This window comes from Diadema antillarum, unplaced genomic scaffold (genome assembly GCF_040938485.1).
Source record: "Diadema antillarum isolate AM-2024a unplaced genomic scaffold, OU_Dant_1.0 scf00000127, whole genome shotgun sequence".
In the NCBI taxonomy this organism is placed as follows: domain Eukaryota; kingdom Metazoa; phylum Echinodermata; class Echinoidea; order Diadematoida; family Diadematidae; genus Diadema; species Diadema antillarum.
Window position 1 is genome coordinate 2,113,524 of NW_027271016.1, and position 18,898 is coordinate 2,132,421.

An 18,898-nucleotide genomic window follows, 5' to 3' on the forward strand; every position below is an offset into this window, starting at 1 on the left:
ACACACACACACACACACATACAACAACAGCAACAAACAACACCACAGCAAAAAAACAATTCCGGTGGCATCGATTGAGTAAACAAGTTGGCCTATCTTCACAAGACACAAGATGAATTCTTGTGGGATGATGATATTTGAAGTATCTATTGGCTTTTTTTTCGCCTTAACAGCCCTCCATTTCAAGCCACAAACATTCTGATATAACCCCTGGGTATGTCAAACTAAGTGAAATATGGAATGAATGCACAAAAACCAACATATACAGTACGATTCTTTGCAAGTGTAAGGTCCCTTGTTGATACATGTGATTCATAATGTATTGCGTGCACTTTGTCGCTAGCATGCATTCGTGAAGTGACAGTTATAGGGTTAACCTAGAAATGAAAGAAAGAAAGACAGAAACTCAATGTAAATTCATTTAAGTGAAAGTCAAGGAGTTTTGATGGCTCATTTTACTCTCTCAAATGTCTACAAAATGAAGTTGCGTCACATTTCTTCATGCTGCTGGGGTGAGCAACCGGCCATGGATTTTTCCACCATCAGGCTTTCCCGCAAATGGGCAAATTTGACATCGATTTTCACTTACTCTGGGAAGAATAAAAGCGGAAATGCCCTGGCCAGCGGGGCAAGGAAGCGATTTAGCAATAACCGTGGTCAAATTGCCCCTCGTGGTGGCCATATTAGATCTTCTGCAGTGGATCGACGAGCAAGGTGGGCAGTGGAACGCGAGGGGCGTTGGCCAAAGTTAGAAATTGTTAAGTGTAACGTATGTCCGTAGGCAGCTCATAAAGGAAACACAACATCCTACGGTGATGGACTAAAGATGAAAATAGTGTGTGGTGTTGCTACTTATTTTCAGTACAAATATTGAAGATGATTTTGGATATTGTTTGCAGACTTGGGATGTGATAGGTACGTGGGACAAAGGGTGCTGAAATGTTTCTCTTTGTTTCTTTATCACATTCCTTCTAAGTTTGCTCCTGAGTAGAAAGTTTGCAGATGTGTGTGGAACTCAGCGCAAGAAGGGTTTCAGGGTGTAAGTTTGCAAATATGGAAAAAGTGAAAGACTGAGGTTGTTGTTGCAAAACTTCATTTTTCCCTCTTAAGTCACCCATGGGCATTTTACTCAGGTAGCAAAAAATGTTGACAAAAAAAAAAAGATGCCAGTGATATGGGTTACTCGATCCCTTGGATGCATCAAGAATGCCTCAAATGTGTGCAGGTTGTATATGTTTGTGTTTGTGTGTTTGCTTTTTTTTGTATCATTTTCCATCTGAGGAGATGGCTGGATAGCCCATATTCAGCTGCACTATATATGGCTGGTCTTCCTTGGTATTCAGTTGGATGTGTAGAGGCAGACCACTTCACCATCAGTATTTGCACCCTGCCATATGCAACAGGTACACTACTCCTATGTATTAATTCTGCAATCACCGTGGCAACTTGTTTCGGCACAATGTCAATGGCATTTTTAGGGTGATGGCCTCGAAGATGGTGAATGGCAAAAGGCAACGTTGGATGGAGTGACATGGTTTAGCAATCAACAGTAGTGAAGATGCAGTTAAGGAAGTTTAGGTGGAGCTCCTATCAGTGTGTTCACAACAGACATATGCCACGAATCATAATCGGAAATTCGTATGATGCAGGTGTCATGCATGTTGCTATGCATGCTTATGGCAGAGATGTACATGTATGATGCAGAGCCCACATCTGGTTTTTCCTGAAAACCACTTGACATCACTGCTGATACAGACACCCAATTTTAATCCAACCACCCGAAATTTATACGTATGCAAAATGTGCCCAGAAGGCTTTAAGTCATATTTTTCCCCTTCTCTTTTCGTATTGGAATGTAATTTGACCACATGTATGATTTTACATCACAAATCGAAGAAAATGTGTCAAATATGCATAGGGAGATTTTTTTTTCTTCTTCAGAAGCCCTCATAGTACCTACTGGTCCTAACCTCCTCCCCCCCCCCCACCCCTTTTTTGGTGGGGGGGGGGGGGAGCATGTTCTTACCCTTTGTTTGATAGTAATAGTTGAATTTGCATTAGATTCCGTGAAAGGTATAGCGAGAGTACAGTATTGTAGGTTTAAACTTTTCTTTTGGTTTTCACTCAGTTGTACTCCCTGTTGAGTTGGGTAATGCAGTTTCATCCATGCTGTGGCTATAATTCTGTGCATGTGAATTTGATTGAATTACAATTAAACTAGAAAAGCACTCTGAGAGCACAGACCTCCGCCAAGCAGCTACTTTCCTCCGATTTTGATGATCTTGCTCTTCCATAGAGATCAGTGATTTCCACCCATACGTATGCATGCTGAAAAATCGCCCGATTTCCCAATATAGAAGTCTTTGTTACGTCATAAGCCCTCAGCTGCGCGGCGCGCCTCGCCCTAGCAGAAACTATAGAGCACGCACTTTAGTGCGCGTATGAAAACCTTAAAAATTCCAAGTTCATCGACCTGGCTACCTGCCAAAATATCAAAAATCCTTCATAAAATCCACAAAAATTTCGGGATCACTACCAAAATTTAATCGTCTATTTCTTGTGTCATTCTCAACCTTTCCTGCAAGTTTCATCCAAATCCGTGCACAACTTTTTGAGTTATATCGCACACGGACAAACAAACAAACAAACAAACTAACTAACTAACAAACAAACCAACGCCGATGAAAACATAACCTCCTCCCTTGGTGGAGGTAGTAAGCAATCACAGAATCTTGCCTGAGCTTTGTGATTGGTCATTCTCAAGGAAAAATGTGTAGTTGCGCATACATGCATATGTTATCAATGTATGAGAGGGTCTGATACCTGAAATGTGCAAATTGACTATCAGGATAAACAGAGAAATTAACATCTTTTTATAAGCTTTAAAAGAAAAAACAACAACAACCACAACTGTATATCTTACTTTCAAGCAGTAGGTGGTCCAGTAGTTAATTGTTTTAAGATATTGATGTAAGAATAGATTGTATGATATACTACATGTATATTGCTGTGTAGGAAACTGATGCCATATCTCTCAAATATCTGCTATGCTTCTACAGATCCCAACATGAATGCAACTTGCACATATACACATAGCTGTTCTCCACAGTCACAAATTTATGCACTTGCTAAAATATCGGGAAGTCCCGATTGTCAAAAAATCAGACTCACTGACTAAATGTATGGCATATACAGTATTATGTAAATTGGAACTAATGAGACAATTCACTTGTGGTCGAATTCGTGATCGCTAACCACAGTGATGAGAAAAAACTACAATCCTTTTTTCAGGGAAAGACATATGTACCTGTAGTGATTTGCACCTTGGGGACAATACAATGCATTTCTCTACACAGTATAGGAGGTGATATTTGCATTTAAATAGCAAATTTGTGAATAGGCCAGTCGACTCATGAAATTTGCAAAAATAAAAAACACTGCCAAAATATACAGCATAATATACAAAAGTGCCAATCCGCTAGACAAGGACGTTGGGTTCTCTCGATGTCCTTTTCTCAGGCATGCTCAGTTTATTTATCTCGTGCACACGTCATGTCAGATATCCACTTTCCCAGAACCTCCTGGCCAACGTGCTTGATATTGCTTGGACTTCTGCAGAGAGAATTTTTCATATTGCATTTCTTTAGTCATTCATTCTGATGAAGGAAGGGGGATGGGGAGCAAAATTCATCAGTATATCATATAAATGAATAAATGCCAATTTATTCCACAACAATAGTGGCATGCAGCTCGGTGCATGCCCAGACAAGAAAATGGAGCTGGGATGCCCTGCACAGTGGTCTGATCTTCGTGCATATGTTTGATTGTTTGTTCATCTGTAGCTCTTGGTACGCCAAGAGAAAGAGAGCAAGCTCATAGTGATACACCCTAGCAGCAGCCTTGCGATTGTACCTTAGGAGTAGTTCCCCATGCACAAACAGGAAAACCACACCATCTGACCAGCTACAGAGGGGGTGAATTTCTGGAGGTGCTACTTTTATTTGATGTGCCTGCTCACACTTTGGTTTCAGTTCAACCAGCTGGATCATCCTACCTCATCGCTTTGCTCCTCTGGGCACTGCACAGACCACATTGTCCACCACAACCCGACCACCCCCTCCCCCGCTCATCCACCTCAACCCACCCACAGCCAGACACATACAAATGTACAAGCACATACATCATGTACAAATACAACCGTACACATTTACGCACAATTAAAACCCACAAACAATAGCCACATTCACGCACTTTGAAAATTAACTGTTTTTAAAGATCGATTTTTGCAACGCGATGCAAAAACCGTAGATAATTTGTGTGTGTGGACACACACAAAAAAAGGTAAACTCTCCGGATCTGCATATATAGCGATGCGTAAATCAATCCTGCTTGATTTTTCTTTTGTTTTAATCAAAGACTCATGTGATAATTTGCCATCCATTAATTGTGTGTGCAAACGGCATGTAGAGACTTCATCAAGTTTTTCTAATCCCATAATGCAACAGTATGTCCACGTACTAGAATGCCTGCTGTCTTGTCCTGGTCACTGTGATTTTTTTTTAATGTCTTGTGATGATATGTCCTGTGCAGAGTGTGTGAACTGTGGCAAATAAACTTGATTTTTGCATCACAATGCAAAAGCTTGTAACTCCTGTGTGCGAATGTTGCCATGTTATAGGCAATGCTTACTAGAACAAAAGTTAATTGCTTTATATTTGACAGTGGTCACTCATTCAAAAACCCTCCAAAATTCCACCTAACTATTCCTGTGAAGACAGCAAAAAATCAGCTGTCGAACACCAGCAGAAACCAAATACATTTTGAGAAGCAGGAAACAAAGGTATTATATCGCTAGAAACTCATATCATTGTCTCTGAATGCCTGAGGTGTCATCTTGTTTTCCCCAAGGAAAAGTCTTCCTACCAAGTAACACTTAAATTGGAGACATGAATTTCATGGTGAATGATATGCATTCTTGCCTTAATGGACTCCCACTTTAAACAGAGAATGAAATCCAAATACATATGTGGATTGAGGGAATGCAGTAATATCAGTAGAACACATCCAGAGACTCCAACCCCAAGCACCTTCTGATCTGGAGATTCTCCCGCCTGAAACCCCTGGCAAACGGGAGACTCCAAGTTGATGTGTGCAAAGCGCAAAGTTCCTAAGGTTCTAGATGCTCTCTGGTGCTATCTAAGTGCTTATTTTTTCAACATACGATAACAATAAGTAAGAAATCCTTTCCAATGGGAGACACAGAGCCAGGGCAGGAGAAATTAAATCTCAAGCGGGAAAACGAGAGATTTTGCAAAAATGGGTTTTCGGCGGGAGATCTCCCGTCAAAAACGGGAGAGTTGGAGTCTCTGCACATCAACAAAGTTTGAGCAAAATCTGACAATTCATTGAAAAATTTTGAATTTTCTAAGTTTTCATGCCGCTATTGCTGGATGAGAGGACAACAATGTTTTGTTACATTATGCATGGACATTGATACAAAGAAAAATAAAATATGAATAATTTTGAGCATAATGAATGAATGAGCACTTTGCTTGTCTTTGTCAAAAAAGCAGGGGAAGGATATTACCCTTTATAACATATGTGACAGTGCACCTCAAAACGAACATAAAGTCGCACACACTGATTTTGCGTGAGGACTGAAAATAAGTGAAATGGGTCAACCTAGCCGAACTTGACTTTTTCATATTTTCTGAAAGAGCGGGTCGTCTTTTACATTATGCTAAAATTTGGTATCATCAAACGGGCAAGAAAGTGTGCTTTTTTAACAGTTTATCTCGAACATTTTTGGTAGAATAGTGTGATTAGGTGTGTCTTTAGGTTCCCTTTTTCATTTCTGAAAAACCTTGTCCACACTCTTCAATTTCAACTCTAATAACTTTTGAAAGGATAGTGCTACTGCTTTGAAAGTTGGCATTAATTATGGACAGAATGTGTTAATGAGGCATTTTTAATTTCAGTTTAATTTGATAATCTCTTCATTGTTGTTACGCTGGTGGTTTACTTCCTGTTTTTTGTCCCATTCATCGCACAGCCAGCACGGTTTGGTAAAGATTAAGCGCTTGAATAGACACTGTACTTCAGAGCCTCTTTTCTCAGTTCACACTTTTCCTGAGTTTATGCTTTCTTTCCAATATATAGATAGGTTAGGAGAGTCCATTTGATTTGAGTTATACATCATTTTAAAGCTTAAAGTCTGCTCTTTCCGAATTTGGTCTTAACTAAAACTTCATGTCTGGCGACTTTTTGTTTGTTTTGAGGTGCAGAGTCACATATGTCAGTCGCAAGTTAAGTGAATGTGTACACTATACTTTTCTTTTAAAAAAATACAATTATGAAATTCTCGTTACATTTTCTTTATATTGTTGTTCATGAGTGACATCACAAACTGTAGTAGTCTTCTCATCCAGTGACAGTGGCACCAAAACTTAAGTCATACCTTTTCAGCAGATTGTCCCATTCTCCCCAATCTCTGCCAATGTGTTCTGCTATTAAAATAGATATTACTGCCATGTACTCAATCCACATGTATATTTTGGTTTTTTTCCTCTATTATTAACCTGTTGAGGACAGTTTGATTTTGCTACAGCACACATTTTTCATAGACACCTGCCCGAGTATACTCGGGACTCGTCCTCAACGGGTTAACAATAGGGAGCTTTAGATTTTGACGCGCGGACGTTTGAGCCGACGCTTGCGCTGGACGTTCTCCTCTCCCTGCGTCGTGTGGAAAAGTAGCTTTAGATTACGCTGGGACGCAACGTATAAAAAATAAAATCGCGCCCCCATATGATCAGTGCATGAAGAAGCTCTCTACGTCGCAAACTGTGCGGACGTGAAAATAGCCCAGTACGCGTAGTAAACAACTCAGGCGACGCAAGCTAAAAATAGATTGACTTTACGCGCACTACTGCGCAAGCTCAGAACATGTTTTTTTCTTTTGAACGTCCGCGCGTCGAAAATCTAAAGCTCCCTAATGACCCCATTGGAACCTCTACTCTGAAGCTCCGTACACAGTATAGTTGCTGATTGCAGTGACAGAGTTATAAAAGCTCTGATTATTTCATGTCTGTTCTCATTCATCACCTATAAAAGAAGATAAACACTGAAATCAAGACACTCATCATTGTATAAAGAAGCTCCATTTCCTCATTGGTGTAAGAAGCTCTATTTCCTCATTGGTGTAAATAGCTCTATTTCCGTGATGACTATGCTGACATTGCTCCCAATGAGTCATTCGGCATTAAATATGCTCTTCTACATCCCTTCTGTTATGTAATAATCAATCTTATGTAGTGGCACACACGCACACAATGTGTTTAATGATATTCATCCTCAAGAGGATGAATGTAAGAAATGATAGATATTGGATTGATAGGATTGTTTTCCTGAATAATACCTGCCTATTTTCCTTTTATTCAACCTGTGTCCAGTACCGATGCAAGCTTTATAGGATTTTATTCAGCAAATGTGCAAAGTGGATTGGCATGCTACATCCATTGATGTGGCAAGCTTAATCTTCTGTGCTGAAAAGTGTCCACACACATAAAAAGACAACAACAATGACAACATCAAATAAAACAAGCATGCACATACACAAACAAGATACACAATTGCGTAGGAAACAGTGATGATGCAAGGGATTTGCCCATATGCATTCAGCTAATATCTAAGACTCATGGATTTTAATGACCCTGGGTGACAACTCCCACACAAGTACTCACTTAAAGAAAGAAGAAGATAATTTAAAAAAAAAAAAATCTCACTCGCTGGTTTCCAGAAGACCTGAAAAAATATGTATTCAGATCAATCATGATACTTTGGTGGTTTGGGTACATTCTAAGAGAATAACCTTTATTCTATCTACAGCTGACATGTGTAAACTTTTATGCAGAACAGTTATTATGTTTTGTCCGACTTTGGTTTTCTTCTTTTTTTTTTCAACCATATATGAGAAGCTCTAAGGTGTTTTTTTAAACTGATAAGAACTGTTTCAAAATGATGAGCAGTATTTGTACTTTGAAAGAAATCATAAGTATAGAATGTCCTAATGAATGTCCCAAGTCCCAGAATAATCATGAAGGCCCTTTTGAGTAGTTGCAATAGAGTCTTAAAATGCTTCTTTTTTTGTCTTGTGTGCTGTAAAGTATGTGTCAGTGCATTTTCATAGACCCTAACTACATGTATAAGCCTGTTTGTGATATTCAAAAGTAACTGTTCGTAGTATTCAAATTCATGAAATTCCTCCATCGAGATGTTTTTATTGCAACTGACTGACAAATTGCAATTTGCCAATCAGTTGCAATAAAAAAATCTCGACGAAAAAATTTCATGAATTTGAATAATTGCGCAGTACCGGCTGCATGCTATAAGGATTAGAACCAACACTTGCTGTCAGGCGGAAGCTCGGTGGTCTAGTGGAGATGATGCCTGTCAAGATCAGGATGTGTAGGTTCAAATCCTGCTCAAGTATGTATGCCCATGATTTCTTTTATCATCATGGCTACTACTAAAACACTGATCAATTCAGTGCTTATTTACATTGATGTTGTGCAATTTGTCAAACAGTTGCAATAACTGTTCTAGTAGTTGGATTTTCTATCACTTGTTTCAATGGGATTTGGAACATCGGACCTTTGCTGAGTTTTATCAAAATTTATTCAAATCTGAGTTGTATATATATATATATATATATATATATATATATATATATATATATATATATATATAAGATACTCAAAAGCAGAAAGTCTGCTTTTGAGAATCTAACCTGAGATTCTTTGTTGGTTTTGTGATGCAAGTTACGTCACATATTTATGTGACCTTGCATCACAAAACCAACAAAAAGTCGCACGAACTGATTTTATATGAGGAAAAATAAGTGAACTGGGTCAACCTAGCTAGTCTTGAGTTTTTCATATTTTCTGAAAGAGCAAGTCTTCTTCTACATTGTGCTTAAGATTTGGATCATAAAATGAATAAGAAACTGTTTTTTTAGCAGATTTTCTCTAACCTTTTTTTTTGGTAGAATAGTGTGATTAGGTGTGAGTCCCCTTTTCATTGCTTAAAAACCATGTGCACACCCTTCACTTTCAACTCTAATAACTTAAGATAGGACAGTGCTACTGCTGTGAAAGTTGGCAATAATCATGGACAAAATGTGTTGATAAAGCATGCTCAATTTCAGCTTAATCTGATCACCCTTCATTGTTAATGCTCTTGTGGTTTACATCCTGGTTTTTTTTTGTCCCACTCATTGCACAGCTACATTGTAGCACCACTTGATATTAAAAAGATTAAGCACTTGAATATAGACCCTGTACTTCAGAGCCTCTTTTCTCAGTTCACACTTTTCCAGTGTGTGTGCTTTCTTTCCAATATTTAGATAGGTTAGGAGAGTCCATTTGAATTGAGTTATACATCATTTTAAAGCTTAAGTCTGCTCTTTCAGAATCTGCTCTTAACTATAAAAATCCATGTCTGGTGACTTTCTGTTGGTTTTGTGATGCAGGGTCATATATGCACTGTGTACATTTCTTCCATTCTTCCATTACATTCCATGAACCGTCCCTATTTGGCCCAAGATATTGCAATATCTTTACACAGCATCCTTGAAGGAGAATACAGCGGAGTATTCTGTGCATGCAGTTCCTCATCAGTGGCATTTGAATTAATGTTAATTAGTGCTAATTATGGCTCATCAGTATGAGTTTTTTCCCCCTCTCATTTTGCACTGCACTGGTACTGAGTGTGTGATTGCCTGCTTCAGTAAATCTGTCTCAGGAAACTGAGTGATCAGCATTTTAACTGCGTGGGGTTTTTATGGGGTGTCATGTGTTTTGTACAAGGCACTCTCTGATACCAAAATTCAGCATGCTCATTGACAGTAATTCTGTATTCCAAAAAGGTTGTGGTGCCATTTGCACCAATAACTGCCTTTCCATGGCCAAAATTTTCATTTATATTTCTATTTTATACTGTAGAGTGTAACAGAGAATAGCAATCATATTAATAAACTAGAACCTTTATTACAATACAGATAGATGCTAGCTACCATGGGAGGCTTGACCTAGGGTGTGTTCGAGCGCTCTAAAGCGAACCAAAGCGAACTGAACCAAAGCATACCATACCGAACTGTGCCAAAGCGTTCGGGCATTCTGTCGAGAAAGCGTACCTCACGAGTTATTTTTAGAAAAGGTCACACATTTTTGTAGCAAGAATATCGGCCACCTGGTGCTTGAACTACTTACAGCTGTCACGAACAAAGAGAATAATGTCTTTCCATTGTGACGTATGCGCATGATACGCATGTGCTTTACAGCGAACTTTTGGTGCACTTTTGGTACACTTTTGGAGCACATCGGGGAGTGGTCCACTTTTGGCTCAGTACAGTATGGTACAGTTCGCTTTAGGAGAGCGCTCGAACGCACCCTTAGATTATGTATGTATTCAAAATTTTGTATGATAATTTTTCATAACTTTGTCTTTGCTCTCTGATATAGCATATTTATGCCACAAAATGTTGTACGTCCTCATTCCTGGAATGATAATGTAGAAGTAAATATTACAATTTTGTAAATGGGTACATTGTTTGCAGTACCCAAAGGATGTACGTTGAAAATGCAATGTTGAGAATTCCACTTGAGGGTGAACATCAGAAGTGTTCTACATTAATAACTGTTGTTGCAGTGGGAAAATCAAGTGCGGGCGATTCTTTGCGGCCATATCTCGGCCATTAATTTGCTATTCTAGTCCTCCTTCCTGCCTCAGTCCCCTGGGCACACTTAGAGGTTGGCCATATTCCGCGGTTAGTATTGATCTAGATGTGGTATGCGAGATTCTCAGAATGATGAACCACAAGATATAATATTGTATATATTAATAAGTATGTACATAATATACATGATATATATTTGCATGGGCATACATGCGAGAGACAAAAATTTCTGATGAGGAGAAAAAAAAAAGGAGATGAATACCGCATGGCCCGGAGGGGCGATAATGGGGTCACCCTATCGTTGGCTAACTGACTGCTGGCGATAATTGGACTTCAAGAGGTGAAAGTTATCGCGGTATATTACCATCATCGATAGTCGCCGGTGTTTGTTCACCGTTTCCTTTAAACGCTGCGGCCAGAGGCGGGCTGGGCGTGAACTCCGCTTTAACCAGGCCGCAGCCTGTCCGCATGAATCCATAGCGGGACATGCCCCTAAAACTGAAGTGAAGATGTGTGACACATGGACGATGGCCTACTCCAACGACAAGCTCCCCCCCTCCCACCCCACTTCCTCCTTAGCCTGTCCATTTATTAGATTTTTACCACTAAGTGCCGGTCAAGTATTTGTTCGCAATTACCGCCCCGAGTGTTGAGTGAGCCTGCGCGATGCTGCATATGTCGCGACATGTACAAACATGTGTTACCCAGAAGCAGCAAGGGTGCATTTTCAGTGCACGGGGTGTAATCCAAGTTCCGCTCAAGTCCTCTTCATCATGGGCAAAAAAAAAGCTTTTTATGTCTCTGCAGGATTCTTCTCCTTGAAGACATGCTTCTAACAGCTTAATATGTAAAAAGGACAAAAACATTTATTTTGTGATATGAACAAATTCTTTCTTGCTATTTTTGTGTACACATTTATGAACAATATTTTGCCAAATTTTTTGATATTTCCTTCATCCCAAATATGCGCAATTATAATACCAGAGAGATGAGTAAGTTGTATATACTCAATTTAAATACTGCATTTCAAGATACACTTTTAAATACATTGGACCTGTATTATGGAATATGCTCAATAAAATAAAGTTGACTAGTAGACTTTCAATATTTAAAAGAAGTTATAAATCCTTTCTTCATTTAAAGATATGCTATGAATTTTCAGATTTATTTAGTGTATAATATTATGTACCCCACTTTTATGACTCGCCTTCATATAATGTATTTTGTTCTTTCTGTAGTATAGTTTTCTAGTGTTTTGTATTGCACTAATGTAATCATCCTTAGCTGTATATCTTTGGATTGGCCCTAGAAAGACCTATGTTGATCCTCCCACATACTGAAATAACTGTTTTCAGGTTATGTTTTTCTCTTTTCAAAATGTTCTTTATACGAGTAGTACATTTTTCCTGTATTGTTCCAGTGATCTATGTATAGTTTTTGTATTCTTTGTAAATGTTTTTTGTCAGATGTGGAAATTAATTAAATGAGTGAAAACCGCCATCAGTAGTCTGTTATTCCATGTGGGCTAGCCACTCATCTACCTTCACATGCCTCTCTCATATGGCCATTGCAGTTGCAGCTGTTGATATCAGCACATAAAGATACCAACTTGCCGATCAACCATACGACTTGTGTCCCACTCTAATGTCAAACTTATGTCCCATCTTTGGCTTGTGAAAAACGATGTACCTATGCCTCTTGGTGAATGTGATTCTCCAACAAGACAGCCATTGCCATGTTCAGAGAATTATGCTAGTGGGTAGTAATTCCATGAAGTTTGGGCAGTGTCCATGTAGCATCGTGATATTTAAAAAATACATTTCAGCATAACTCAATATTAATTATGCTATACATTTATTGTTTGTAGGCTTTACATTTGCATTGAGGTTACACATTTTCCTGGAAATTTTGTGCCATTCAGACTCAATTTTGATGAAGTTATTAAACAATATGTAACAGTGTCCTGTAGCATCGTGACGTGTCCATGTTGCATCGTGATATTTTGACATTTGGTCCTAAGAGACAAATTATGGCAATTAGCTTGACCAAAATTTGATGCAATATGCATATTCACAAGATATGAATAAGATAGCTAAATATCTCAAATTTCCTGTACACAGTTTTAGTTTTAAAAGAAAATTACAAAATGTATCACGATGCTATGCGTGTCCTTTTTTGTGACATTTGGTGGACACCGCGTAGCATAGTGACACATTGTGTAATTTTTTGTTAAAAAGTAAACTGTGGAAAGAGAGTTAAGATATTTAGCTGACTAATCTAGTAATTATGCATATTATATCAAATTTGGTCTAGCTAATTGCATTAATTTGTCTTCTAGGACCAGATTTTAACTATCACGATGCTAGGTGGACACGTCACGATGCTACAGGTCACCGTTACATATCGTTTTAATAACTTCATCAAAATTGAATCTGAATGGCACAAAATTTCCAGGAAAATGTATGGTCTCAATATAAATGTAAAGCCTATAAACAACATATGTATAGCATAATTAGTATTGAGTTATGCTAAAATGTCACACTTTGTGCCCCAACTCCACGGAATCACCCTAATACGACACAAGGCAAACAATTTGATGCACACGTGTCTTGACTGTGCCATCAATTAAAGAGGAACAAGGCCCAGTTTTCATATACTTTGTTATAGTTTTCTGACCAACTTCATCTCGCTTTTGCTTACCTATCCATTTAACATTTGCCAATCTGATGCCAAATCAAAATCCAAAATGGATATAATAGGTAAATTAGAACTCGCTTGTAAACAAAAATGTTCGATACTGAACAGTCTACATCTTCACTGAAGATTGACACTCCATAATCATCTATCGAATACTTGTGGCATAGGATTTTGCTGTTCTGACAGTACTTTTCAGTATATTCCCATTTTCTCCAAAATGGATCTCCCCCCTCATGATAATGCTGAAGATTTTTATTTTTCAGGTTGTTTTGCCATGATATTTGCCTTTTGAAGCTTGTAGTTTCATTTTTATTGTTGTTAACCTGTTGAGGACGGGCTGATTTTGCTACAACATGCATTTCCCATAGACACCTGCCCGAGTATGCTCGGGACTCGTCCTCAGTGGGTTAACATCACACAGTGTCATCATTTTGTTTCAATTGGGGGATTACACAGGTGATACAACAGTTGATACAACAAAATCCAATTCAGATTGTATAGCACCTATCTTAACCCATTAAGAATAGTCCCGAGTATACTCGGGCAGGTTTTAGCAAATCAAGTCATCCTCAACAGGTTAATGTTGGAATATATGAGGATTCTAGTATCATGATCTTTCTTTACAAATAAAAAGAAGAAGTACAGTGCATTTACATGTTTGTAAAAAAATATGATTATATTGAGAATAATGCTGTCATTTTTTGTTTCTCTTCATGTTCTTGCAGTCAAGAAGAGGCCGTCAACATCGACAAGGAACTGTTTGATGACTATGGTTTCAGTGTGGACCAGCTGATGGAGTTAGCGGGTCTCAGCTGTGCCACTGCCCTGACCAAGGCCTACCCCCTGGGCAGCATGGGTGGGGAGCCAACGGTCCTCGTCTGCTGCGGTCCGGGTAACAACGGCGGGGATGGGCTCGTGTGTGCCAGGCACCTCAAATATTTTGTAAGTATTTAAATGTCGGCAGTATTGTGTCCTGCATGACGTGTTAGCACCTGAAAGCCCTGAAGGGACAAATTCACCCAAATATAATATCGCTGTTCTACAATATATTCTATTTGCATTCTAAAACAAGTATTGTTGATAGTATGCTTGTATTATCAGCATCATATACATGTATATCAATGACCAAATCTACAATGGTACATAGATGAATTTTAACATAAATACATCTTATTGGTGTTGCTGTTGTTTTCTTTTCAGTGTTCCACATCCTACAAGCTTAGCTCTTTAATAATGGAACTCTCTTTTCCATCATTATGATTACTTTTATGATTTTTTTTTTGTTACCGCATGACAAACTTTGCATTGTTCCTCTTTTGTTATAGTACCGTTGGTACATGGATGAAAGTCAAATTGACACATGTACCACTTTGTATAATGTATTTTCTTTTTTGATGGATATAAATAAACCATTGAATTGAATTGAAAATGTATGTGTGGATTGAGTGTTTGTGCAGCAATAGTGGAGCACATCAGAGAAAGTCTGAGGAAAATCAGACAATCCGTTTAAAAGTTATATCATATTTCACTTCCTGGATATATCTGTAGTGGCCATTTTCTTCCAGGAGTAATTTTCACCTCCTTGAAAAAGGTACTGTGGTATCCCAAGTGTGTTTCTCTAACTCTGAATAACATTTTAATAATCATGGAGCATCAGTAGGCTTACAAATTGTACCTCATAAAAGCATTATGTTAAAAAAAAATCTTATGTACTTTGTAATTCTGTGTTACTGTTGGTCAGTATGTGTTTACTTTAAGACTAATATTCCAAATGTTGTTTAAGAATTTGGTATATTTGTTTTATGCTTTGTTTGCTTTCATAAAAGATGAAGGCTAGACTGCCTATATATTGCTTGCATTAAGCTAATATTGATTCATTGCATATTGTAACTATGTGGACGACAGAGCTTGCCATACTATATCATGAACCGATACAAATACAGCATGATGTGATACGATGTGAGTAGGTGCATTGGCATTTAGATTACTGTGGTATTATCAAAATATCATGGTAATTTGTTGGCACTATTTTCATTGGCGGATTACTACGGTGGAAGATACCACGATGATTCATTTGTTACCATTCTCATTCACAAAATACCATAGTATTTCTTTACCTGATAGTATACCTCTCTGAGGTAAGCACCGCACATGTGAATATCTCCTGCAGGGATAAGGCAAGAAAAGTGTGTCAGGTCACACAAGAAATACGCCGTCATACGATTTGTGGCATTTTGTGCCCAGATTCACGCTCAGATCTTGCACTTATGCGTGAATCATACACAGCTTGAAATACCACCCTAAATGCCACAGTATTTTGCAGTGTATTCCACAGTGTATTTTATGGTGTGCAAATGTATTTGGACTAACATTAGGAATGACCATGTGAAATACCACATCATCTAACTATAAATGTGAATGTGCCTAAATGATCTGCCAGCAATCTCAAATCTTATCTCACCATCATCCCAACTGCATGTATCCATAGCAGGAGGAGCTACAGAAGATGTTTTGGATACAGCATTTTTGCTCCAGATTTTTGATGCTCAGAGCACTCTGTGAAATATATCGTTACTGCTGTTGCTTGTAATATTCCACCAGCACATTCAGTACACTCATTCTTTTCTCTCTCCCCCCCCCCCCCCCCCTCCTTTCCCTCCCCAGCAGATAGAGCACACTATAGCCAGTCTGGCATCTTCTGGTACACTCATGCGAAATACATAACCATTTTTGTATCCAACTGCCTACCAGGCACTCACATTATACTCTCTGGTAAAGAGAAGTTTTATAGGTGCCGTGCCTTGTTCACGGACAATAAAAACCTGCCATGACAGGGCTTCAGTCCTATAGGCTCTTCTATTCAAAAGCACAGTGCCCTGATCCAAGAGACCACAAAACTTCCATTTAACTCTTTATGTGCCATGGTGGAAACCCTCTGTGTGCCACATTATTTTGAAATAAACATTGTCATGCTTTGGGAGAACATTCTGTTTTTCAAATCTATGTAACTTTAGTAGATTCCTGCTACCCTGGTTAATGTAGTGAGCAAAGTTGTAGAGAAAATGCCAGGCTTTGCTTTGATGTAAATTGTATGACAAATTGATGATTGTTTTGTTTCAAATGATCAGTAGCTACATCATTGAAGAGGCATGACTTTTGTACCCAAAACAGTGACATAAACTTAGAATTTACTCACAAACCCTGTAGGGAACAATGCTTGATAGTCAATCACCACATAAAACACAAGCTACACATATATGTGTGACAGTAACGGAATACTGAGAAACTCTTTCATTGTACTGTAGTGTTTGGCAATTTATCAGTCAGTTTGGATGGGTTTGTGCATTTGAGCGGAATAATATGCGAACTTGGCTTTACTGTCGACTGAGTCGGGCATGCGAATGTGGCACATAAAGAGTTAGGTTTTTGGTGAGTAAAGAAAATGGACAGCTACATCTCTAGCATGCACCCTCTGCATGGTCCTTGTCAAGTTGGGGAGGGGGGGGGGGGGGGAGTAACAACAAATGCACAACAGATCATACTGTATGGAAATACTCTCATTCTAACCCAGTCGAGATAAGGGATTTGTACGCTCTCTCATCCACTTAAGAAAATGGATGGCAAGTTCTTATTGATTTTTGTCCTCCTCCACTGGAGCCACAGCTAAGTGACACTGCTAAGATGAGAAATGGTCCACCACTGATGTACCATATCCCAGAGCGCCACACCATGGTCATCGACCCCGGTGTTCACGTACACACAACACTCTGCTGCCACCTTGCAAGGTCAAGGAAGGTCACTGGCATAATGACTGTACATATAGCATAGGATGGAATCTCCTATTAACTCAGATGTGCTAAAATGTTTCATTTCAAACCGGTCATCGAATTCATTAGAATTTCGTAGATGATTATCACAGACGCTGCTCATGAAGGAAATTAATGGAATGTTTTCATTTTTCATTTTTCATTTTATTGTTTCTGTATGGCACAATATAATCAACTCTGATCACTTTCAGAAATAAACATATGATTCATAATAATTCATGGCTGATTTTGCACATGACAGGTAATCAAATCTTAGTGACAAAGAACAAAGACATAATGATAATAAACAAAAAGTCAAGGTACCATACAGGAGGATCCCCAGTAAGCCGAGCTTGATATTGGGGCCTCATACACAGATAAATGAATAAACAGTTTCAACCAACTGTCGGTTCACTTAACTACAACAAGACAAACTAGTTTTACACAACAAAAACAGTTACATAACAAAACATACACGGACATGTACACAGGTGATGCTAAGAAAGAAAAATAAAGAAGAAGGGGACAGCGATAATGAAAGATGGTGAGAAAGAACAGGAGACAGAGAGAAATAGAAAGACTCCTCGTTCGCTGTACAATAACACACTGTGCAAATTTTTTGTTACCTATGTACTGATGTACTGATAACATGGGTATTTGGGATTTTGAATTGATGCACTCTTACTGTGTGATACGTTTTAAGCTCAATAGGCCACTGACATAAGTAGATTTAAGGCAGCTGATGATGATGATGAGGAGGAGGAGGAGGAGGGGGAATGCCATTTACTATATAAAAATATAACACCATTAAATCTGGGGAACATTCAAAGGCATGCGGAACAAAATGTCCACAAACCTGCTGGAAATGAAGAACAAAACTAAAAAGGAGAGTACCATTTAACCCGTTGAGGACGAGTCCCGAGTACACTTGGGCAAGTGTCTATGGGAAATGCATGTTGTAGCAAAATCTGCCCATCCTCAACGGGTTAAGCTACAATTCAGAAGTTTTGAATGACGCATGCTAATCATGAGTCATTGTTTAGATAATATGTTGACTATCCAGGAATATCTTGATCACAGCCTCATTGGATGCCTCGAATGAGCTTTATCTTACCATCACTCAAGTGAATCTCAACTGTGTTGAGTGCTGCCTTCATTGATGGATACAAAAAGTGATGATGGGCTAGTATACAAATGTACCTGGCCTGAGAGGTTCTGGGTGAAACTATGTGCATGAGGTGACTTCAGAAGTACTACTTTCTGAGGGGCACAGACCCAAAGGAAATAGTGCTTGGTACTGCAGTCACCGACGACACATGGTTTAACCAGAACCTTGAAAAAAAGCCTTGTATATTTGCTTTTATTCCTCCCAGTGAATTTAAGAGTAACAGCAAAGTAAAGTGGGTGGTTTACTGGTCTAAAGTCATCTGTTTTTTCACACACATAATTACAAAGCGAAGTGTAGACATCGTGCGTTTGATGGAAAACCGTACTGTGATGTGATGTCGCATGCAGGTAAAGTGCTTCTGACAAGAGTGGTGCACATGCGCAGAGGAAGTACATTTGTATCTCCATGGTAGCATGATATAGTTTTTTTTTACTATTTCCCTAGGGAGAATAGTAAGATGCTGATGGGACAAGGATTTTCATGGTAGAAATA

General features: G+C 38.7%; 1 protein-coding gene across 1 annotated transcript in view; it reads left to right on the forward strand.

The window, feature by feature from the left end:
- LOC139720345 (NAD(P)H-hydrate epimerase-like) overlaps window positions 1-18,898 on the forward strand; it is a 169,802-nt gene that overhangs the window by 137,812 nt on the left and 13,092 nt on the right. Inside the window, exon 3 of the mRNA XM_071631708.1 lies at window positions 14,158-14,374. Within this exon, the coding sequence (XP_071487809.1) occupies window positions 14,158-14,374 (217 nt within the window). The remainder of the gene's footprint in view (window positions 1-14,157; window positions 14,375-18,898) is intronic.